We start from the raw sequence: 23,118 nt of genomic DNA on the forward strand, positions 1-23,118 counted from the left end.
CATGGAATGATTATGCTCAATGTCTGCTCCGAGAAGACTTCTGTTTGGGCTATCATTCGTCGATAATACCCGAAGATCGAATAATGAATGAGAAAATCCATAGACGAAAAAAGTAATTGACATAGATAGCCCAGAAGATTGGCAAGTCCAAGTGGCAGTGTGCAAGCCACATAGGGCATGGAACAGAAGTTGTCGGAAGACGCTGGATGCAGGTACTTTCAATCAGTTCTTTTAGAATTTTTTGAGGGAAGCCTATATATATCTGTGAAAAAATACACAAATTTATTTAATCGGAGTTTTATTATGTAAATACACAGATAAATTAAAGACCCACCAAAAAAAAATCCTTTAAATAATATTCCTTTTCCAATTACGTTATATCCTAATTCATAAATATGGTAAGTTAGTTTTTTAAGCCAAGATAGTTTTTTAATTGAGCTCCCAAGTTTTTATGTACATGTCAAAAATAATTCATTGTAGCAGATTTTATCATCATTTCATTAGATGAACCCAATATATTTATTATTCACGGACATACACGACATTTACAGAGTATTTTATTTTAAATTTTTATAAATAAAGCATTATTAGAAACTTCATCTCAGCAAATCTTATGTACTTTAGTTCAATTACAAATTGCACCTGTCTGCAAGAAAAGAATGTCAACATCTTTTTAATCAGCCAGAGTTCTTAATCATAAACAAATAAACATTCATTAAATAAAAGTTGTTTCCTTTTTTAATAAGTAATTATATTTTTTTTAAACATTATTTTTAGATTAAGCAAAAGTAAAAATCTCGTGGTCTGAACATGTTACAAAATTAAATAGGCAAATAAGCTAATCTTTATTAAAAATAAGTACACAAATTGTTACCCAATTTTAATCTTTAGCTGATTGTTTTTGTGCCTTGTTTAACTTCTGTCTTGACAAAATTTTCTCCATTGTCTTATATAAGATTTTCCTTATGTTTTATTTATTTATATCTAAATGGATTTTTTTCTATTTATTTTAATATTCACTAAGTAATTAGTGTTGCTAATGGTAATGGCAACATTATCACCCTATAACATATTACCTTGAGCTCTTTAAACACCACAAGACATTTGTAATAAACCATTTCAATCAAATTGTTCCACAAATATAAAAATGAAATACTACTTTTAGTGATGCAAATTTTAAGCAATATAATACTAAGCTTGGGTGCACTTACATGTTTTAAAATAAATTAATTTATAATGATGAACATATTATTAATAAAATTATATCTTTTCAACTAAACATTGAATCATGTAGTATCTCCAAGTCTTCAACCCTTTGTTGAGCTCTCTTTTTAGATTTTTTAAAATTTTCGTAATCTTCATTATCTGTTTCTAGTTCCAAACGACAAAAAGGACATGTATTTGTCTGAAAATTAAAATAATAAATTGATGAACTCTTAGTGTATTGTTGAACTGGAAATTTTTGTTTTTGGAATAAATTTCAAAATCAATTCTCACCTTTTTTAACCAAGTTAATATACATACAGGATGGAAAATATGTGCACAAGGTAATTTCTTAAGTTTTTCATTAAGTTTAAATTCTTTGAGACATATTGGACAGTTTTTTCCCTCTGTCTCTATTATGAATTCTGGTAAATCCTTGACAATCTTTTCAGATGCAGGTGGTGGTAAACTATAAAATAAAATTTAAATTTAGAGCATTTACGCAAATATTAATATGAAAATTTAATCAATATGTATTACCTAGGCCATTGCATATTAGGATCATCATTTTGGAAACCAAAATCTATAAGGAACCTAGCCATGTGAAGCAAATGATTAGGCTGCTCGCCTTCAGCCAATTCATTCCATCCCATTTCTTGAAAATAATCAGCCATATTAAGATTTATTTATATTATACTTTTGTTGTTATTGTTATTCTTGACGAACTTCTATTAAGAACTCTGAAGTTCCAGACAACAGTCTACACTGAGACTACCTCTGCAGGAACAAAGTAGCTTGTAGCTAGCACTTATTTACTGTTCTTTTTTAATTTTTTTAAGATAAAATGGGTTCCAGGTTTTCTAGTTTTATTTCTGGTTACTGCAAATTCTTACTGTATCTAAAACGAAAAACGGTTAGAAAGTTTTATACCTTTTTAGTTAATTAGAATAGAGAAATAACGAATAAAGCTTATTGTTATTTATGTGAAGTTCAATGAAAGTTTAATATTATAATCTCTATCATTTTCTGCACCAGTGATAATTTAATAAATATAAAGTTATTATATTAGTGCGAAGGAAACTATTTTTAAACCCTTAATACGTACCTAATTTCCAAACAAATTTTTACAAGTCATAATATTTTGACAACTATTTCTTCCTATCTTTTTTATGTCCATCACCGAAAGCAAAGAACTATAACTATACAGCCGTCTTGGTTTTCTATCCAATGACATGTACGTCAAATTTTTGAATACTTCTTAGAGATTTATAAATATAGATAGAGACAAATAATACAAAAATAAATTTTATAAATTTTACTTTATGAATTTCATTACTCACTCAATTTTGTAACTGAAAACACTTGTAACGCAATCATCGTGCTATATTGCTTAATTCATGTAGGTGTGAATCCAATTGGATATTTTTCCAAAACAAATAATAGTACAGTTTAAATATAGCGTTATTGTGATATTATTAATTGTAATAATACGAATTACATGTGAAAACATCGATGGTAGTCTAAGTAACAATTACGGTGTTTTAACTTTCTGAATAGTAAATATTACTTGTGTGTCAATTTGAAAACGTTTAACGAAAAATTGTCTGCTTTTGTTGGACGCTAATATTTGCCTTAAATATAATCCAATAAGTTTCACTCGGTGTATATATGTAGTCTATGAAACCGTTGACTATATACCATCCGAAAATGTCATAGTAGTCATTATGTTTGGATAACAATACAATCACAAGACGAAACAAGCATATTAAATAAATAATGATCTACTTTTTATCTTTAAAATTTATATACCAAAAATGTTTCTTTTATAGAAACAAATATGCAATCTGGAACACTATATTCACTCGATTACACACCAACAATAAAAGAACTTAATATACAAATTGCTCATAATCGTTATCGATAGAAGTACACAGTTTTTAAAACAAAGAAACAAATTTAAATTGACATAATACTCAAAGATGCATCAGTGATATAAATTAAACAGGTCCTTGAAACGAGTATGCCATAAATATGTTAACTAGGACTTATTACGTCAGCGTGATAACGGAAACATTTGAACGTGTGTTCTACTCTTTCCTTTTTAATTATTTAGTAGCTTACTTATAATTAACTTTAGCACTGGTTTTAAGGTTCTAAAGCAATTCACTATTCGATGAGGACAATTTTTGCCCATCCATATGTAAAGATCTGGTAAATGATTTTTTTTTGAACCTTACATTCGGTCCGTAAATTTTTTATATAGTACTGATGATACAATTAATGTATTTGTTAAGTTATATGTCATACTCATTTCAGTGCAGTGGGTTGTACCCGGGATTATAAAATGTAAACCTGTTCACTACTTACCTGTTGCCGTATGTTACTAACCCAAAAATCTCATTAAGTACGATCAGACTAAATTTTCACGAAAAGGGTGTTATTTAATACCAAAGGGCGTCCATGTATATTTATTGAGATAACTTCGGTTAACGTAATAAAAACAAATCTTTTGACTATGACGTAACCTTTTGTTTACATTAACCTTGTATTGACAGTCATACTCCGACATGGATTTTCGGACATTTTACCATGAAAACTAGATATTGTAGCTATAAGTTAAAAAATAAAGAATTCAATTATATGGGTTTTAATTAATTAATATGCATGAACTTAAATAAACTTTGTTGAAAATTAACTCGGTAAGCTGAATACTGTTAACACTAAAAAAAATTATGCCTTAAACTTATCTATAAGTGTTCTGAATCAAAATAAATCTCGATGCTTCATTCTTACAACTTGTCACCATTCTGTCGCGTATTACTTATAAAGTAATGTTTACGTGATATATTTTTACGCAGCAGTCTCGTATCAGAACGCTTGTAGTACAGTCGGTTTTGTGCGGTTATATATTGTTTGTTGGTAGAAAACAGTGTAAGTTTTTAAAGAAATATTTTTAAATATTTGTCGATGTAATTCAAAGTTTTATTACATTTTATTTATTATATGAAATGTTTTATAGTTATTGTACATATATATGGAAAAAAATAAAATCATGTTTACATGACTTCATGTTTATTTAAAATATTTTTTGCGTATCTTACTACATGCAATTTAATAAAACGTGATTTTAAAATCACAGACATGCAAAACTAGCTTACGATTCTTTCATGAGTATTTTCAATGGGTGAGTATAAATAAGAAAGTATTTAGAAGTTTAAACAGTTCGTATGTTGCGTAACGAAACGAAAAACTTAACATAATGTAACGGTTCCGTTACCGGTTTCAAACGAAAACCGTTCTATGCTAAATCATTAACCCACGCATGTCCCACCTCCAAACTCCACCCATTCGACCCTAAATAGACGCAATTCAAGTACTTCATAAGCTTTCACCGGATATGATAATGTGTAAATAATAGTTTGACTTTCGAGAAGAGGCCAGACCAAACTTGTTGATGAAGTTGCGATAACAATGTTTACTCACATTTTAAAACGTTCTTTCGTGCTCATGATACATAACCCGAGAGTTTTTTAATTTTAAGTATTCATATTGTTAAAATTTTGACTAATCAAGTTGGTCACGACAGTTTTTGCACCTTTAACGTAACCAACGGATAAACACAAGCCTGATAACAGCTAAATCTTTTAATAAAAGTATAGAAGAATGAAGAATTTGAAGTAAATAAGTGTTTTAGCGTAATTGTCCTCGCAAAAACCATGTGAAGCTAAAACAAAGATAGATCCTTTACTTAAGCAAATATTTTGTAAGCGGTTTTCTTCATCGCCAAGAGCTGAAAGATTTTATATAAACACCAGTACCAAGCAAAAATTAAAAATTTATGTTGGATGAAAACAGGTATAAAAACTTAATTTAAATAGTTAGTTCTTACACAAATATTTTTAAATTATTAATGTCTAATTAAAAACTTTGAAAATTATTAAAAATTATAATTATTATAAGGTACCGTATGTATCCGTATAAGTTTACACGTTATTGAACTGAAATCAAGACCGTGGTAGGAATGCGATTCCAAGCAAGTTAACTGGAGCAAGTGAACGACTATTTTTATTATATGATGATCGCACGACATTGTTTTAATAGAAGTTTGTGTGCTGTTAATGCGCAAAGTAATAAGACCTTGACAGCTTTTGATCTCAAAAATGAGGTATTTTAAGGATTTATTTAAAATTCTTTTCGTTGTGTCAGATAAGTCTCCTTTAATATTAATCTTAAAGGAAATAAAGAAAAATATGTATCCTAGCCATACATAGGAACTAATTAGTGAGGATGAATATTTATATACCGCTGATTTAGAAGCCTTGGATTGACGGTTAATTGCACATTTTCCATTAACTAATTCGATTATCCAACAAAAGCATTCAGTATTTTAAAAGTAAAAATAATAAATTCTGACAACGTAATAATTTGTAAAAAGGATAGTTGTAAGATCAAGTACATAGAAAACTTCACAAAACTGTTTCCCAAATGGCTACAATAAATTGATGCTAGATGCTTCTATATATAAATCTATTCATTAAATATATACATATAATTTAAGTTTTACATTACAGATTAAAAAGATCCTTTGATGTTTTAAGCGTACATAATGTATTGGTTAAAAGTATCCTGCAGTTTTGAAGTTACTAAGATGATTCATCAGGGTTCAATGTTATCGTATAAGATTACATATAAGATAAGAGATAAAATTCGTTTTTATCTTTCGTTTTCTTCATTTTTCTAAATATTTTTCGTTAAATCTATTTTTTCTTATAATTCATAGATAATAAGTGAATTATCTGTAGTTACGGCTATTGCGGCTGTTAGTATGTTCTATAATATTACTACAATACTATTCGCTTAGTAAACCAGGCATTTGTTTGTTGTAGTATATCCGCCGGCTTGTATAATATCACTGGTCATATCTTTTTTTTTACGTTTTCACATCTCTACCGTCAAGTGGCAGAGATTCCATGTTTCGATAAGACGCCTGGATCGGAGACATTTAAATTAAAAAAAAACTTCGCACGAGGTCTATCAGCTGTTAAAAGCTTTAAGCCAAAAGTTATATTCACGTTCCTATATTCTCCGAAAATTGCATGTTTTCAATGGTTTGTAATGAATTACACCGTAATTGTTGTATTAGACTAAATTACTTAAAAAATTAACACTGTTTCCGATAAATCTGTTCCTCAAGTCACAATTTTACGGTTGACTTATCTTATCTTGTTTGTATACTTTTGACATCACTGATTATACTGACTAGGTTCTTCCTTTAAGTTAATCTGATGTCTGAATATATGCCTATTTATGTTAATACCAAGAAAAATATTCATGTAGATTACCTGATATTTTTAATAGCAGCAATTAATTTAATGATATATATTCCTAGTCGAAATCGATACACCTATTAAGAAAGATATTCGACGTCTAGTTAGAGTATAAACATTACTACGCAATAAAAAATGCCACCAAAATAATTAAAATTCCAAAAGTTTTAATGAAATCTTATAAACGTATAATTTTAAACTAAGGGATAAAGAGTACGTCTTACGTTACTCGAATTGCACTGCGTTGGCGTGTAGGCCGTAACACTAACCAATAGATTAATGGTGTGCTAGTCTCGAGTCTATTTCTGGCTTACAAAATTACATCATAAATGTGTTCATCGATGTATAAAGTACGCGCAAGTGCTGGTCTGGTCTCCTTCTTAGGTATGTGAAACGTAGACAAACGTCAAGCCTCTATTATACGACATACCTCAGGCGGTGACTAGCACACAATATATCTTATTGGCATCTATCCAAGCGTCATGATTATTGTATAAATAGGGACTTATCATAGTACAAGTGAATATGGAACATAAAACAGAATCAGAAGCTACTTTGCTAAGCCTTTGGATGCTATAATAACCCAACTTTAAGAGTATTCATTATTCTTTTTACGTATTACACATATTTGTAATTTTTTCTCAAAAAGAGTACCCAGGAATAACTAATTGTTGATAATGCGTAAATGGAAGAGTGAATAATGCATTCTATGTAAATTTCTTGACTAAATAGAAAAATTACACTACTTTTGATTAAAATCTATATTTTTCAGACGATGGGAAACGTTCTGTTTTCAATAATTTGGCTGCTGATCCTTATATTTATTGGATTTTGGATAGCGGGAATTGCAGCAGGTTTATACATTCTAATTCTACCTTTCACTGTATGCATAGAACCATTAACGGTGAGTATTATCACAAACGTTTTCGATTTTATGTATCTACCTTGTATTCTATAATAATCTAATCTTAGTTGACAACGCTGGTTAGTCATGTAATTGTTTCACTGATGTTATAAGAAAAATAAGTTGAATCTACTAGTTCTTGATGATTCCTCTAATAACGTTTTTTTCGCTGTAAATGTCTCGAGTGTAATTAATGTTCACTTAACACATGTCATCTTTTTTACAGGGTCTAACAGATTTCTTATTAACAGTTATACAGTTTCCGAAATACTGTGCTCAAGCAATGATGGAAGGGAAAGGATTTAATTAAATAATAGTCAAATACGTTACCTGATAGTTAAACTTTACGAGTTAAATAATTTTTATGATACTTGATAAAGATTGTGTTAATGATGTTAATATTAATTACAAATATTTAATAAACTTTTTTTGTATAAACGACTAATTATTTTTCAGTTTATAAAACATGAAGTGAAATTGAACAATGAATATTTTCTTAATGTTAAAAACCAGTATGTTCACGTTGTAATAAGTAAGCAATCCACAAATGTAAAAGGTACAGAAAAAAAACAAGTTATACTACTTCACTAATATATGACTATAGTTGAAGCAACGACCTAGTTGTTCCCTTGATAATAAGTGACAAGCGGTAATGTGCTAAAATTCAGTTTTTCACATTCAAAAATAAGAACTACGTCGCTTCCTCGATTATCATGTATATGATAAGTCATTATTAATCGAAATAAAGAGACTATATATCGCGCCCCATAGAAGGAATAAGCGTCACGGTGACGTTTAAATTGACAAATTCTTGCGGAAGGGACCACAGAGATCACAATACCTAATCACCCCAATATCAGTTCATACTGTGACCGTTTTTCTTTTAGCACAGGAACTCATCAATGATATTATTAAACATTAAAAATCTTATTTATATCTGGAGATGATTAACCGGTTTTACTAGAATGACAAATATGTGTATTTGAGACACGTAGTTCGGTTTAAAGGTATGACCTCCATCCATCCATGAAATAATTAATAAAATGCAAAAATAAATAGGTGAATTAGGGTGATCATGTTAAAAATTACAGAGCGAGCCAGATTGACGAACAGCCCCGTACGACGAGTATTCCTATGTGCACAAAAAAAACTGGTCGTACGGCATTTTTTTTTGCCACAAACGTTAGAGCAAAGTTATGCCAACTTCTGGTAATTTTTAACGTCCTTCTACGCCCTCCCCCTTTTGTCGCAAATTAATGCCGACACACTGATAAAGTAGATACCCTATGGCGACATCTGTCCCTTTTCGTGGCCTCCTGCAATAACAGCTTAAAACTTGCATCTTCATCGAGGCTAGGAAGCTGAAGGTAAGTCTTTATTTGATTCACTCCTTGGTATTTTTAGTAAAGTAAGAGTTTATTTGTGTGACATAAACCTTTCAATAATCATACGAATATTGCACTGGACAATAATGGGCGAGCGTAATCACGGATAGACGTAAGGTTAGGTCATCCTGACACATCGTTTACAATATTTACTTCAAGCGCCATCTTCTGGTGCAGAGTCGCACCCAATACGTGGTTATAGGCTGTTCAGTGAATTGAAGACCAATGATTATTAATAGTAAGTACGCATTGCATTTTATGTTAAATTCCAACTTTCAGTGACCTGTATAAAACCATTAAAAAAAGCTCACGATGAATCATACTTTTTTTTATTTACATAGTAACGTAAAATCTTGAAAAAAAATCAGCATTACTAATTTTGATGCTCACCGCAATTAAAGCAAATATCTCTGCAAATAATTTGGGTCCCGCCCACCTTCTGGAAAGATATCCCTATATCCTTTAGTGTGCGACACATGAGAGTATAAGAATGTAAATGAAATCAGTAACGCAAATAAAATCATTTAATGACACAAATGAGTAAATATATAGTAAGAAAAGGACTAAAATACTTCCGCTATATAGCAGTAGTCGTGCAATAAAGTGCTCCGCCCATGCCAAACACCGAGTGTTTGGCACTAGTCGGTGTGACATCGAGTGATTTAACGCTGGTAGTGGTGTAATTCGCATTGTTTGCCGCATGCGCATTTATCAGCGGGCTGGCGCGCGGTGCACTTTATTGCACGACTACTGCTACATAGCGGAAGTAGCTATATATTAGTCCTCTTCTTACTTAGGATAGACTTCCGTAAAGTACCGCCTGAATCTATTAAAGAGTTAATGTATGTCTTATTGGCGCAATTACATTTATGCTGTTTAAGAAGGGAACAATGAGAAAGGTATCGTGAAAGCTATGCTCGTAGTTTCACTGTGAGATGGAATAAGAAATGAGATCCGCAGAATAACCAACGTTACCCACAGAGCTTGAAGAACTGCTCTTTTGAAGTGGCAGTGGGCGGTACACATCGCTGGTGCAACTGATAGGCGTTAGGGCCAAAGGGTACTCGAGTGGGTACCATAAGCCGGTTATCGCAGCGTGGGTAAGGCCCTCACTAGATGGACGACATAGTTAAGGTAACGGGAAATCGCTCGATGTGTGCAACCGGTCATCGCGGCGGTCTTTGGATGAGCTCTGTCTTGGAGTGTGCGCCTATCGAGAGATAAAAAGAGAAGTAACATGGCACGGTAATTACTGCTTTGAATAAAATTTCTCAATTTGTTTGTTTTAATTATTTCTGCAAGTAAACACTAGAATAAATTAATAAACTTTCAACAAAGTCTAAATTTCTATGTCGATACCTGTTAATACAACAGAATACCAAAAGCGTGAAATTTTTAAAAATACATTTAATGCTTTCATATTACACATACATAGTTATCGATTAAACTATTTCAAAGTGTGTATAGCAAAATTTTATTATGGAGTTTTCACTTCGAGGTAACTTTAGTTAGTTTATGATTAGTAAGTTATGGAATGTTCATGCCTTCCTTTTCTGTGCTACATAATTGTCTCCCTTTTATGTAACATGTTATGGCGTCTATACAGCTCCGGAATAAATTAGACTGATCTATACATTTCAAAATAATTCTTCTGAAACAAAAAAAACTCAAACAAAATAAATCAATATATAATCAATATATGGTTAAAATTAAATATCTTACCTGTAGTCCTTTAAATCATTATCATTAAATGTGATAGTTTTAAATTCTTTAGACTGTAATATTTTGGCAACACTGTGTGATGATTTTTCTTCTCTTAAGTATATTCTAAAATTATAAGTCAGGTAAGTACAAGTTGGCACATGAGAACTTTATATTTGATGTTATATAATGCAAGAGATGTACATTTTAAGATATTTGGCATTACGTTATTTATGATAAATTTTTACATTTGCAACAACAGACCAAAAAATATATTTTTCAAGATAATTTAGGTTTATTTCAAATATACTTACCTGTTTAGTACATTGTGAAGTGTATTAATTCTAGTATGGATCTCTTTTGCTTTTAAAAGTATTTGAGAATTATTCGTCTTGGTGTTCGAATTGCTTTCGTGCTCTCGAAACGCCGTACTAGAAATGAAAATCCGAGTGACAAAATAAAGGTAATAGACGTGACATGCAAAATAATACAATGTAAATTTAAAATATCTTTATTCAAGTAGGCATTTACATGCGCTTTTAATTGTCAATTATTTAACATAATAGGCAGTAAGCTACCATCGGCTCAGAACGCTGATCTGATCTGTGATCCGACCAGAAACTCAACAGTTGCTCTTTTAAATGAGATTTAAAAAATTTTCATGAGTGCATTAGAATATCAACCGTGCAAATGAGATTTCCATCAATTAAATCTCTCGACTGCTATATGATTTATTTAATAAAATATTATTGACTTTAGGTTTAAACCCAAAAAAAGGAATTTCTAAGATATCTTGTGTAACTTTATGATATATGCGTACACTCAGACCCATTAAGTATTTATTAACTTTTTGAAGACAATATTTAGGCGCTACGAGTTTAATTTTATTTCTCGTATTTTTAGTCACTATTTTCATAAACGTTTTTGAGATTATGGCGCATAAATAATATATGTTATTGAAATGTATTGCGATGCAACCGTTACAATAGAAATTTTAATTAAATTGGAAATGGGCAGGACGATGGTGCAAAATCCCAACAACATGGTACCCAAGAGGCAATAAAAAGAAAGGAGGCTGACAGATACGTTGGGAGAACGAAATAGTGAAGATGGTTAGAAGGATTTGAACCTGGATAACAATGGACAAGAACTGAAAAAACAATAGGGAATGCCTTTCCCGAAAGACACAGACAGGAATGAAATAAAAATACTAATGTAAATTTTATAAATTCTGTAACGTAAATGTTTAGATATAAGGCTATAAATAAATAAAAATCTGTAATATATGGTCGATAATTGGCATGGGAAACCAATATATCACCAAACTTCAATATTTTTAAGTTACAGTTAAAACCTTTAAAGTAAAGCAAACAAAATTTGATAATCGGTTGTTTTATAAAGCGTGTTGTTTTTCAGCATAATGAATAATGCAAGACCTCTCAAATATTTGAGGGGCATGCGCCAAAAAATAATTAAAGTGTTTGGACGTGCTGTATTTTACATTTTTATATTTCATTTTTTTACATGCACAAAACTTTAAATTGTAAAATAACACTGAAAATGTTAAACCACAATCAAAATATTTAATTATATTTAACATATTCGAACAAAGTCGTGTTTAATGTTGGTAATATTAATTTAAAAAAAAACATACCAAAAGCCACAAACAATGTGATAAGTTTTTCTTAATTCTTGTAACATTTTTCTAATTATTTTCTTAAATGTACATTGACCACCGACATCTTTTATGTTTCCCGTTTTACTGAATATATCAACTTCACCATTGTCTTCAATATGTTCATCATATTCATTTTCTGTTGAATATTCATCTTCCGTATATTCACAATCCATATATAAATCGTTCATTTTATTTGTATCATTTACCACTTGGTTTCCTTTATCTTTAAGCCTCTGTTCAAAATTAAGACATTGCGTAAAATTTCTTATAAACTTTGGTTCACCATTTTGAATACCACTATCTGATAACTTAACATTACTCTCTTCTTGATTTAAAGATTTTCCTGTACTAATTTCCTTTATTATTGGATCAGTAACTGGAGTGTGTGCTTCTAAAACGTAAGAATTATTCTCGCCTTTATTGACTTCATAATTTCTTTTATGATTTAAATTTGAAAAAGTAAATTTGGTGTCATCATTCCTGGTAATCTTTTCTTGGTTTTCTTGTAATATTTTATTCTGTAAAATTATTTAAATTTGTAATAACCTGGACAACATTCAATACTATCTGAATCAAGTGTAGTATTCTTAGAATTTTATTCTGATTACTTTATTCATAACCTTTAGTTGTCTAAAGGTTATGAAACAATGAATTCAATATAAGAAAAGAAAATGAGGTTTCAATGATGATAAATTTTCAAACAATTTTTAACAAATTTTCTATAGGCCAAGATAAAAGATACTTGAACTCCATTTTCTTCTTAACAATAATTACATTAGAAATCAGTTACAAATAAAAAATATATTTACATTTTTAAACCACGACCTTCTACTATACTTTAATTTTAAGTTATTTGATGCTACTTTTAAAGAAGATCCAGTTTTCTCTCGAATACCTTTGGGTGTTTTGTTGTTCCCTGAAAAACAAGTTATAATAGATTTATTTTTCAAGTTTCCTTGGCCCAAATGTCACTGTGTTCAGGATGAGGCTACTAGAAATAGCTGTTGAAAGTATTTTTAACTTCAAAATCGTTTTACGTTATTGGGACTTCATTGTTCATCTTAACAGTGCAATAAACAAACCTTTGCGTATTAAATTTTTGAGAAAATCTAAATCCATGACGATTGACCGCCAAGATGTAAAGCAATTACTGCTACTCGAACCTTTTACATTATCTACTCCATCGTAAAAAAAATTAGAATAATAATCCAATTTTAGCGCCATAATGTCAACAAAACATTTAAAAATAGGAAGCGTAAGCAAATATCCCAATTTTTTTTTGTGCGTAGACAATATTTAAACTAACCAAAATGTGGCGGAACCTACATACATCAAAAAAATCCAATTTGGTTGAAACATTTTCTAAATTAAATTTAAAATGATGACCACTTACCATTATCGGCAATACAGTTGACATTTGCGCAAATTTCATTAGATATTTCGGTTAAGGATTCATTATTACGAACATTTGGATTTTCAATATCATTCAGTAACTTTGCCAGAGATTCGGCAGCTTTTTGTAAATCTTCACAGTCGTTATTAAGAGCCTAAAAACTTTATCTTATGCATTCATTAAAATAATATATTGTTTAAACTCTATAAACACTTACCTGCAAAGTGTCCACAAGGTATACACCATAGCTGTACATCTCCATGTACTCTTTGGGGTTTATGTTAAAATGTACTGCTGTTCCTTAAATGAAAACATTTTAAATATAATACAACTTTGCTTTGGCTATTCACTCATGATTATAAGTCTTTTAGGTCCAATTATTTCACTAATTACGCCCTGTGATTTTTGGATCTCGTCATCGTCATCATCATCATCATATCAGTCGATAGAAGCCCACTACAAGGCATAGGCCTCTCCTGATGATAGCCACGATGACCGGTCTTGCGCTGCGACTTTCCGCGACCTTAACAATGTCGTCAGTCAACCTAGAGGAGAGGGGGGAGGGTGCCGGCTACCCATACCGCGTCTACCGGTTCGATTGGATCTGAATAATAATAAAAATAAAATGCTCGCCGACAACAACTACGAACAGCGACACGTAATGTTAAAGTTTTTTTCAATTTGTACTCCACAGTTTCAGTAATAAAAATAGCTATTGCCAATTGTTAATTGTTACAACCAGATCTCGTTCCATGGAAAGTAATTAGCAAATTTACCTTTCTTTGCACTAATCTTTAAAAGAGTATTGGTCAATTTTATTGAGGCATCAACTATATCACTATCGTTACTAAACCCTATTTTAATGCACTGTGTTGCTTCAAGCAGAGTCCAAGGAGGTGATAACGAAATAGGGTAGCATAAAGATTTGTTTTGCAAAACTTGGGTTAAAGCTTCTTCCATTATCTGAATAAATCGCGAAAGCCACTCGTCGCAACGGGTTTTTAAATGTTCTTCCATATTTTGACTTTTTATTTCAAACATTACATTTTTACTATCAATATTCTTTTCACTTAGCATCGAGATATGTCGATCCGATCTAAAATTATGTGTTTCGTTAGAAATAACACTGGAAGTGGAAGTTTCCATTACATAGTCAGCATCGATATTTATTGTATCGCAAGACTGGTTGGGTTTATCAAACGGAGAAGATTGTTGAACATTTATGTTCGGTATATCTTCTTCATTTCTTCTGAAACTTCTGGGGCGCTTTCGGCGCCATTTAAAAAGTTTTTTCTTCATATTGTCAGAAAGAATATTTTTTCTGTTACCAGATAAAGAATGATTTATTTTTAATTCAATTTCTTTCTTTTTTGCATTTGTGTGATAATTTATTTCATTTTGCAAGCCCCGCTGTTTCTCGGAATTTGTTGCTAAAATATTTTGAACAATATCTATATTTAAAATTTTATTAAATATATCAGAATCCAAGTCTGTTTGAACTTCAACATCCACAGTTTTTTTTAAACATGGTAAATCGTTTGTCTCAGTTCCCACAATCTTTGTGGTAGGCACATTAACATTCATATCATAACTACCAACAGACACACTTTTTTCCGTTTTATCATTAGATTCTATCAAATGTCTACATCCTCCAAGTGTTGTATATGGTTCAGTCATCTCAACACGAGACTTATTAACAAAAGACTTATTTCCATCAGTAAATTGTTTTTTGCTGCTAAGAAATAATTTGAACTCATTTACAGTAAATACTGGTAGCAAGTCTGCATGCTCATAACCTTTCAGTGTGGGGTCATCGGACAGCAGTATCTGACATAAAAGGAATATTGTATTCATTTACATTAAATTAAAAACAAATGCAAAAAAATTAAGTGTCTCACTTACAATATTAAGATGATGCTCATCAATCAATTTTAAACAACAATTAAGAATATCGGATGAACCAAAATTTTCGGGGAGTTTTGGTGTTTCACCTATAAATAAAAATATTTTTGGTAATTTTTAAGTTTAATAAGTAGTAATTTTAACATAATTTAGTTAGGAATGTTTAAAAAGACCAAAGCCTAAAGACTTAAAATTACTTTACTTTCGCTGTTACCGTCTTATAATAATACTATAAAGCAGGGGTGGCCAAGTTCTTTGACAGACGGAGTCACAATTAAATGTTCATTTAAAAGTTGCAAAAGGGTATAGTTTTTTACACAAATTATATTTATTTAAAATAAGTAAAGTTACATACAAAATATGTTTATTGAATTTAGATATTAAAAATTACGAAGAAAGACGATAGCACACCTCAGTAATTATCACAAATGCCGGTTAGTTAATTATGATTGGTTATTACATTTCGCTAATTTTATCGTAGAATGAAATTATTCAGATGAGTACTTTGTTTTGATTTCCCATGAACGTACACGTATTATTATATACGTAACGTAATACGGACGGAACCTATAATAATATACGCAATTTAAATTTAAATATTGAAATAATTCTACTTTAATTCGAGTTCAAAGTCAAATTGTTCAAAGAGCCGCATGTGGCTCTTGAGCTGCAAGTTGACCACCCCTGCTATAGAGTAGCCATAACATTTAAGAAAATACGGTACAATGCCTAATAAAAATGCTTAAAAGCAAAATTTCTTTATAAAATATTCAAATATTACATTTAGTGTAATACCTACAGATGAAAACGTTACCAGCTCTAATACTCCTTGAGAGAAAAGTCATAACACGTCGAGCATTACTTCGCTCAAAATAATTTTCACTTCTACTAGCATTTCTTATTTCTGATGCTACATTTTGTAGCATAATTATGCTAAAATCTTTATCTGGAACAATAAGTTATATATAATATATAGCGTGTTGACGATTTTTATTTATGTGTGTTTATTTGTTATGATTACTTTATTTCACACCACAAAAATATGCTAATGGTGCCATTGCTTTGTTTTCACAGAATAATAATTATTATTAATTCCTCCTCCCTCTTTGCAGTGTGTATAGCGTATAGCAGACATATGAACCCCTTGACATGAAGTTCTCTTTCCACCTGTTCCCAATAGTGTCAAGTATAAAGTGTCTATCATAAGACCTCCTCTAGGGATTGTATAAGACAATCCCAGTTCAAGGTTAGGTATGTCTTTCCTGGCTATATGACCCAAAAACTTCAATACTTGGTATAGGCATAGAAAGCCTGGTTTAATTTTGATATTCTAAAGAATAGACTTGCTACCAGGGAATGCAGTCCACGGAATTTATTCTCTTCCACAAACAGTCCCAGTTGACCTTTTTGACATTTTGGAATTACTTTTAAAAAATATTGTCCAATAGCCAGAACATCTTAGAATTTTATCTGACTATATGAACAACTATACGAATCATCAATTAGAAATTTCACACTTTTAAAAAAACTGTATTTTCACTATAAAATTATGTTCTGAAGAAAACTAAAAACTTATAAAAAAGTAACTTACTAGAATCCAGCAATTTTCTTAAAAAATTGTAATGTAATAAAAAAACATTGGCATCAGCTACTATGTACCAGCTATTCTCTTCATTCTTAGCATAAACTTTTAAAGCAGATGTATCATATTTTGTTTTTGTATATGTGTCATTATTTCTTTTCTGTAAAGATAGACATAGATAAATAAACATAAACAAGTACTAATTTAAGAAATGTTTCTTTTTATAAAATGTAGTTATTGAGCTATTGCTACATTTATTCATTTGGGTTTTTTCAGGTTGGGTCTACATCTATATTGATAGTAGTGGTATCCAATCACAGAAAATTTCTGTTCACATTGACACATCAGACAAAGTGTATATATACATAATCTTTCTAATATTTAAAACAAATTAATCTTCAACACATCTTTGGCCACTGCATACTTGTGATTTGCAAGTAGAAATCTCCTTCAATTAAATAAGGAATTATTTAATTTTTCAGGTTGTATGAATAAATATATTAATATAAATTAATATTATTTATTTTCTCTATCAATAGACCTTAATATCACTTTCTTGCAGCTGCTAATCTCATTTTTGTACAAGTTAATCATATAAGAATATCTTCTGCAAGCCTCAACAACCTGGTCAAATATCATAGCATAATGCATGCCATTAACATGCCATTTTTTGACCTTTTAGAGCAGACTTATTATGGAATTGAACATTGAAGTTGAAGATTGATCTGATGAAAATCTTCAATCAATTGTTGAAGAAACATTTTCATGTACTGCAAGTTACTGAGCAGCTGTTCTACCCTCCGCTGTTTAGTCATTTTATAAAGTATATAAGAATCTACTGAGCAAAAATTTAAAAAACGAAAAAAATTGACACCAGCATTTCATGAATTTTCATAAGAAACGATTTGTTGCCGCTTATTATTTGGGCAATTGGTTTATTTGATATAAATTATTACAACATAAGGCTATAGATGGTTAAAACTTAATTAACTAATATTTTTCACATATTCTCCTCAAACATCATAATTTTATTTAACAAGCCTCTAGTCTTTTCATCATAAAATTTATGTATTTCTTCTGGAAATGCAGTCTGATTCCAATTACATACAAACTTCATACAAAGGCTATATTCATTTGGAGGGATACAATTTTAGACTTCAGTAGTAGTAATAAAAAGAGAGCAAATGAGACACAAAAAATGTAATCAAAGTTTTAACAAACATCAAGGTTAAAGGCATATAATAGTAAAAATTTACAAAATTTATTACTCAATCATAAAGCTTTTTTATAAGCTAAACATACTCACTGCCAAGTGTGATTGATTTAAGTTATCTGGACAAAATTTTTGAGGGCTAATTTTTTCAAAACAGTTTTCACTGCTTCCAAATTTCGGCTCTAAAACATAATATTAAATTAGTATTAAAACAACTTTTTATTAATGCTTATTTATATATTTGGCCACACTTACTATTAAAAAAAATATTTGATTCAGTGCTATTGGCAATATCTGCATGTCTTTCAGATGACAATAATTGTCTTAAACCTTGTTTGTTCAGATAAAAGGTATCACTACTTCCACTATTTGTTTCAATCAACTGAACTTTTTCAGTATTTATTCGACAATCACCAGTAACTTCATTACATGCATTTTCAAAATGCTTATTTTGTGGCACAGAAACTGAATGTATATATCTTATTTCATTTTCAGTCATATCACAACAAACATTTTTAATATTGAGTTGTGTATTATTTTTCAATAATGTATTCCTGAATTTCGGACTAATTTCTGCTGTGTTTGAATTATTTGCATTTGTTACTGAATGAATGTAATGACAACAAGGAACACCTACAGATGGATGTATCAAAGATTGTTTTATTGCTGTATTGTTTATATAACTATCATCGACATTTCCCGACTTCTGTACGCATTCGGGAATCAGAGAAGTTTGATTTAAATAATCCTGTGGAGAATCCTTGGGTTCTAGACAATCTTCAATGCGAATGGCAGAACTTGCATTTAAGTTATTATATCTTTTAGCTTTTTCAATCTGGAATAAATAAATATACTAATTTAGGTACGACAATAAGAACAAATGCATAGGCTAAAGTTCAAATCAAGAACGAATAGTTATAATATTAAAGGTAACACGAGAGTTGGAATTAAAGTATCGCAAATATATTAACCTCCGAGTTGCATAAATCCCATGCTGCTTCTCCAGTTAAAGTATTAAAGTAATATAATCGTCCTTTATGGGTTTTAGATCTACACATAACCCATGAACTGTCTAAAGTAACATTATTATTATTACAACAATTCTTCTGCATCTTCACAACAATTAAATAAACATGTATTTAAAAGTTTTTTGAGAGGTATCACTTAATATGAATACCACCGACACTATTCAAATGTAAAAAAATTTAAAATCCCCGCATCCGAGCCTTGAGTCCGATGAAGCTGTAAAAGCCAAAACAGCTAACATTTGAATATAGCCAATGTAAAAATTTTATTTTAGAGATTACGAAAATTATCGATTTAAAAAAATAACGTTTTCTTAAAAAACATCGATTAATTTCGGCATATATTTAATCTCGAATCATCGATATCCGATAATTATCTTTGAATATTATATTTAATGTTTCAAAAATTTGCTCGCCCCATTAGTTCTCTTTACGTGGTAATCACCTTTTCAATTACATTACGCAATTAATCGGTTTTATGTGTAAAAGTTTAAAAGGGCAAATAATGATCCACAAATCAACTATATATGTATAACAAAAATAAAAAATAATGTAATGGTTATATGGTATAACATAATGGTAAATTTAATTAGAGCATTTTCAAAATTCAGTCTATTTCATACTAAAATTAAACTCCTGAAAGTTATTTAGTACTCTACTACTTAAGCTATCTGCAGTTGAAGTTAAAATTTCCTAACAAATTTAAATAAAAACACCTGATATAGTGAGAACTTTGCCATTTAATGGCGGACCTATAATCTTAGCCCAATAATCTTGATCATAAAACGTAGCAATTATTATTCTTTCATGGCATAGGTGTATAGGTCAGCGTTCATCAACAATTCAAATAACACCAGAACCTTCTCAATCATGATGGGAATCACCAATTTGATATTAACATGAACAATTCATATTTCATAGCAAGTTTTAAGTTCTGATTGTGCTTTTAATAACTTAAACAATATCCTAACCAACCACTAGTAGAAAAAAATCAGCAGGACCATAATTAGGATTAACTGTCGCTATTTTACGACAGTTCTTTGTGAATTTGTCAAAATCTGCCAAACTTTCCAGTGTCATCTGAAAGATGTTTCGGCATGAAAACTAATTTGTAACAGGTAGAACATGTCAAAGAAAGAATGCTCCTGTTATCTTTATCTGATAAGTATTAGTTTAAATAAGAAAGTTTTGCTTAAATTGACCAATAATTTTATTTTAAAATATATTAATTCGACTGTCTGGCCCACTTAATATTTAATTTTTTTTTTAGAAATGTTATTTTCAGATCCCGATTCTGCACGAGTTAGCGTCTGTTCGTTTGATTAATGGAAATGACTTTAAAAAATAATTAGTTTTATATTTATTTTAAGTTGTTTAAAATTTATTTTATACTCTGGTTTTATTTTTCTTTCAAGTAAAATATTAATCGGCGCCGCTGCCTTATTGATGTAAATTGATTATTGTGGGGTAGAATAACATCTGTTTCTCGACATAAACAGTTTCAACTCATTCGAAACGTTACATTAAGCTATTTTGTGTCAAACCAATACTTTATTATTGATTAGATAAAGTATATAGTATGAACCAAAGATTGTTTTTGACTTTTACTACATATAAGGTCAGAGTCAAGAGGGTATAATTAAATGAAACAAAATAATTTACCTACATTTATTTGTATTAAAATTAAATACACAACAAAACTAATAAAATAACTGACTATATGGTAATTATTATAAAATTATTTTTATTTTATCTGCTCGTATATCTATGGTGTCTATAAATCTAACATTTTTGGTGAATGTAGAAAAACCATTTTCACTCTGTATCTTTACCTTCATGACGAACTATTTTGTTTGGAGACGGGTCAATTTATTCGTTTTTCAAAATCCTTCATTGCTATTTTATTCCAAATGTTTAGAATACAAATTTCAAAATGTCATTTATTCAAATACGCATTTAAATGAACTTTTGAATCATCGATTGAGAAGAGTCAGCCAGACACTCAACATTTGCTCGATTTAAGTTTTACAGTATTTTATATGGACATATATATGTTCATGTATATGTACATCACAATATCGTCGATGTACATGAGTTAACAAACCCGGTTCCATGCATTTCAATCAACAAAGAATTCTTGGATGCTGTAATAGGAATTAATATATTTTTGACTATTGATTTCAAATGAAGAAAAAGAAGGGTTAATATGTCTTGTGGAATTTTATACATAGATTATTAGATTTTAGTTCATCATTATCCACGGCAGTACAGTGAAATAGATATAACGGATTTCCAAAAACCTATGAAATAAATTAGTTTAATTTCCCTAACATTCTTGCAAAATTTGCATGTTTATTATGATTTGGTAACAGTACCAAAAACTCGTACTAAATATAACATTAATATTTATAATTGTAGGCACAGCAAAATTGTAAACCTGTACATCTTTTGTACTTTTATATAATCCCACAAAAATAGCAAGTAACTTATTCTATTTTGACAGACCTACAAATACTAAATTTTGAATTTAAAAATATGTAACATTATATATAAATATATCATATTTATAAAACATAGCAAACAAACATTAACATAGATAGCTATTTCTATATCTTTTTACATTTTTTTACCAGCAACACATACAAGTACATGTACCCATTAAAACTTTGTGATGACTTGAACCTTCTAGATCCTTTACAGATGTAGCTTTTTGTTCTCACTATGGAGTTTGCTATTGACAGTTCACAAAATTTTACGCCCAAAGCAATTCACAAACTTTTCCGATAACATTCGTTCGAATATACTAGGTTGGGAAAAACGTCTAATCGCAAATAAAATTGTAATAAAATCGCAGCTCCGATCACACTCATTATAAGTTCAGTGTCATGGGTGATTCAAACCCGCTATCTAGGAGTCGTCCTGGATGACAAACAACGACCGCTCAACACACAAATTCATTGCCGCCAGCTGCAATACGATCACACCAGGTACATTTATACACCGCACTGTCCTAACGCACTGCCAACTCATGTACTAGAATTTCCAGACGACGCGAAGACTGTTAGACAAGCCAAGTATACCGTCGTCATCGCCATTAAAAGACCAACCAGTCTCGTCGAAAACGAGGTCGGGTATCATAGGGAACGCCAACCCACGGTCATAGATTGAAGTGTTGTTGGAATTTCTTCCGCCACTTCTTCCCCAGCGCTAACAATTTTTGAAGTGGTGGTAGTGAAATTAGGCAACTAATAGGCCAAGCCGAGGTTAGGCCTTCGCTGATACTTCATTAACTCTGATACCACGGATCCGCCATTTACAAATTAGTTAGAATATCGATTAGACTTCACAGATTGTGGAAAAATTTGCTAAGCATATTGGGGTTGGAAGAGTTGGTCGCCTCGGTAGAACCTCATTTGCTAGTTACTGATGAGGAATACGTTGAAAGCAAACGGCAGGAATTGGTCAATAGTGTAGTCTTTCACCATGATTGCACTATACCACATATTTTTAGCCACTCGTGCGAGTTCGGTCGATTAAGGGAATAATGCGCGGCCACCAATGCGACTAAACTTCCGATTCCGCGTATTTTAGCTTGTACTCGGAGATGGAAGAAGACAGGAGCAAGTTCAACCCCAAGAGTGACGGTTATCACGTGGAAAAGGAAGAGGCCGCTCCGAGCGGCATTGTCCCAATCCCTTCACGGCTACGTTTCAAATCTGCCTCTCCTTCAGCTAGCCCGTCCAAGGAAGCTGTGTGCCAGCCTGCAACCTCGGGGGTTCCCAAGGACCCCTATCAAATGGCTTCC

General features: G+C 30.8%; 3 protein-coding genes across 7 annotated transcripts; 1 reads left to right on the forward strand and 2 right to left on the reverse strand.

Annotated features, from left to right (window-relative positions):
- Nucleotides 1–423: 423 nt before the first annotated feature.
- Nucleotides 424–3,611, reverse strand: LOC137924846 (E3 ubiquitin-protein ligase RNF181). 3 transcript variants are annotated; one of them, XR_011107615.1, is made up of 5 exons: nt 2,309–2,381; nt 1,744–2,101; nt 1,498–1,672; nt 1,212–1,405; nt 424–646 (listed from the first exon to the last, which is right to left on the reverse strand). XR_011107615.1 is itself a non-coding variant. In XM_068768234.1 (4 exons), exons 2-4 carry the CDS (start codon nt 1,875–1,877, stop codon nt 1,271–1,273), a joined length of 444 nt encoding a protein of 147 aa, XP_068624335.1. In that variant the 5' UTR covers nt 1,878–2,101; nt 3,571–3,611; the 3' UTR covers nt 653–1,270. The 3 variants fall into 3 exon arrangements, 2 of the variants coding, with proteins under 2 accessions (XP_068624335.1, XP_068624328.1); XM_068768234.1 differs by lacking the exons at nt 424–646; nt 2,309–2,381 and adding an exon at nt 3,571–3,611 and having other exon boundaries at nt 653–1,405; XM_068768227.1 differs by lacking the exon at nt 424–646 and having other exon boundaries at nt 653–1,405.
- A 400-nt stretch (nt 3,612–4,011) lies between these two features.
- LOC137925683 (uncharacterized) lies at nt 4,012–7,808 on the forward strand. The gene is made up of 3 exons (XM_068769158.1): nt 4,012–4,134; nt 7,303–7,434; nt 7,661–7,808. Exons 2-3 carry the CDS (start codon nt 7,306–7,308, stop codon nt 7,742–7,744), a joined length of 213 nt encoding a protein of 70 aa, XP_068625259.1. The 5' UTR covers nt 4,012–4,134; nt 7,303–7,305; the 3' UTR covers nt 7,745–7,808.
- A 2,447-nt stretch (nt 7,809–10,255) lies between these two features.
- LOC137923794 (putative leucine-rich repeat-containing protein DDB_G0290503) lies at nt 10,256–19,525 on the reverse strand. 3 transcript variants are annotated; one of them, XM_068767077.1, is made up of 14 exons: nt 19,260–19,525; nt 18,544–19,123; nt 18,382–18,470; nt 17,085–17,235; nt 16,293–16,439; nt 15,494–15,582; nt 14,368–15,418; nt 13,809–13,891; nt 13,592–13,745; nt 13,008–13,114; nt 12,175–12,716; nt 10,835–10,951; nt 10,542–10,646; nt 10,256–10,467 (listed from the first exon to the last, which is right to left on the reverse strand). In XM_068767077.1, the coding sequence occupies exons 1-14, from the start codon at nt 19,398–19,400 to the stop codon at nt 10,347–10,349; spliced, it is 3,477 nt and encodes a 1,158-aa protein (XP_068623178.1). In that variant the 5' UTR covers nt 19,401–19,525; the 3' UTR covers nt 10,256–10,346. The 3 variants fall into 3 exon arrangements, with proteins under 3 accessions (XP_068623178.1, XP_068623171.1, XP_068623185.1); XM_068767070.1 differs by having other exon boundaries at nt 10,256–10,470; XM_068767084.1 differs by lacking the exon at nt 18,544–19,123 and having other exon boundaries at nt 10,256–10,470; nt 19,260–19,343.
- Between the last annotated feature and the right edge of the window lie 3,593 nt (nt 19,526–23,118).

Source organism: Battus philenor, unplaced genomic scaffold (genome assembly GCF_028537555.1).
Source record: "Battus philenor isolate CCGP_79_NKW_IND1 unplaced genomic scaffold, ilBatPhil1.0.hap1 SCAF_10, whole genome shotgun sequence".
Classification (NCBI taxonomy): domain Eukaryota; kingdom Metazoa; phylum Arthropoda; class Insecta; order Lepidoptera; family Papilionidae; genus Battus; species Battus philenor.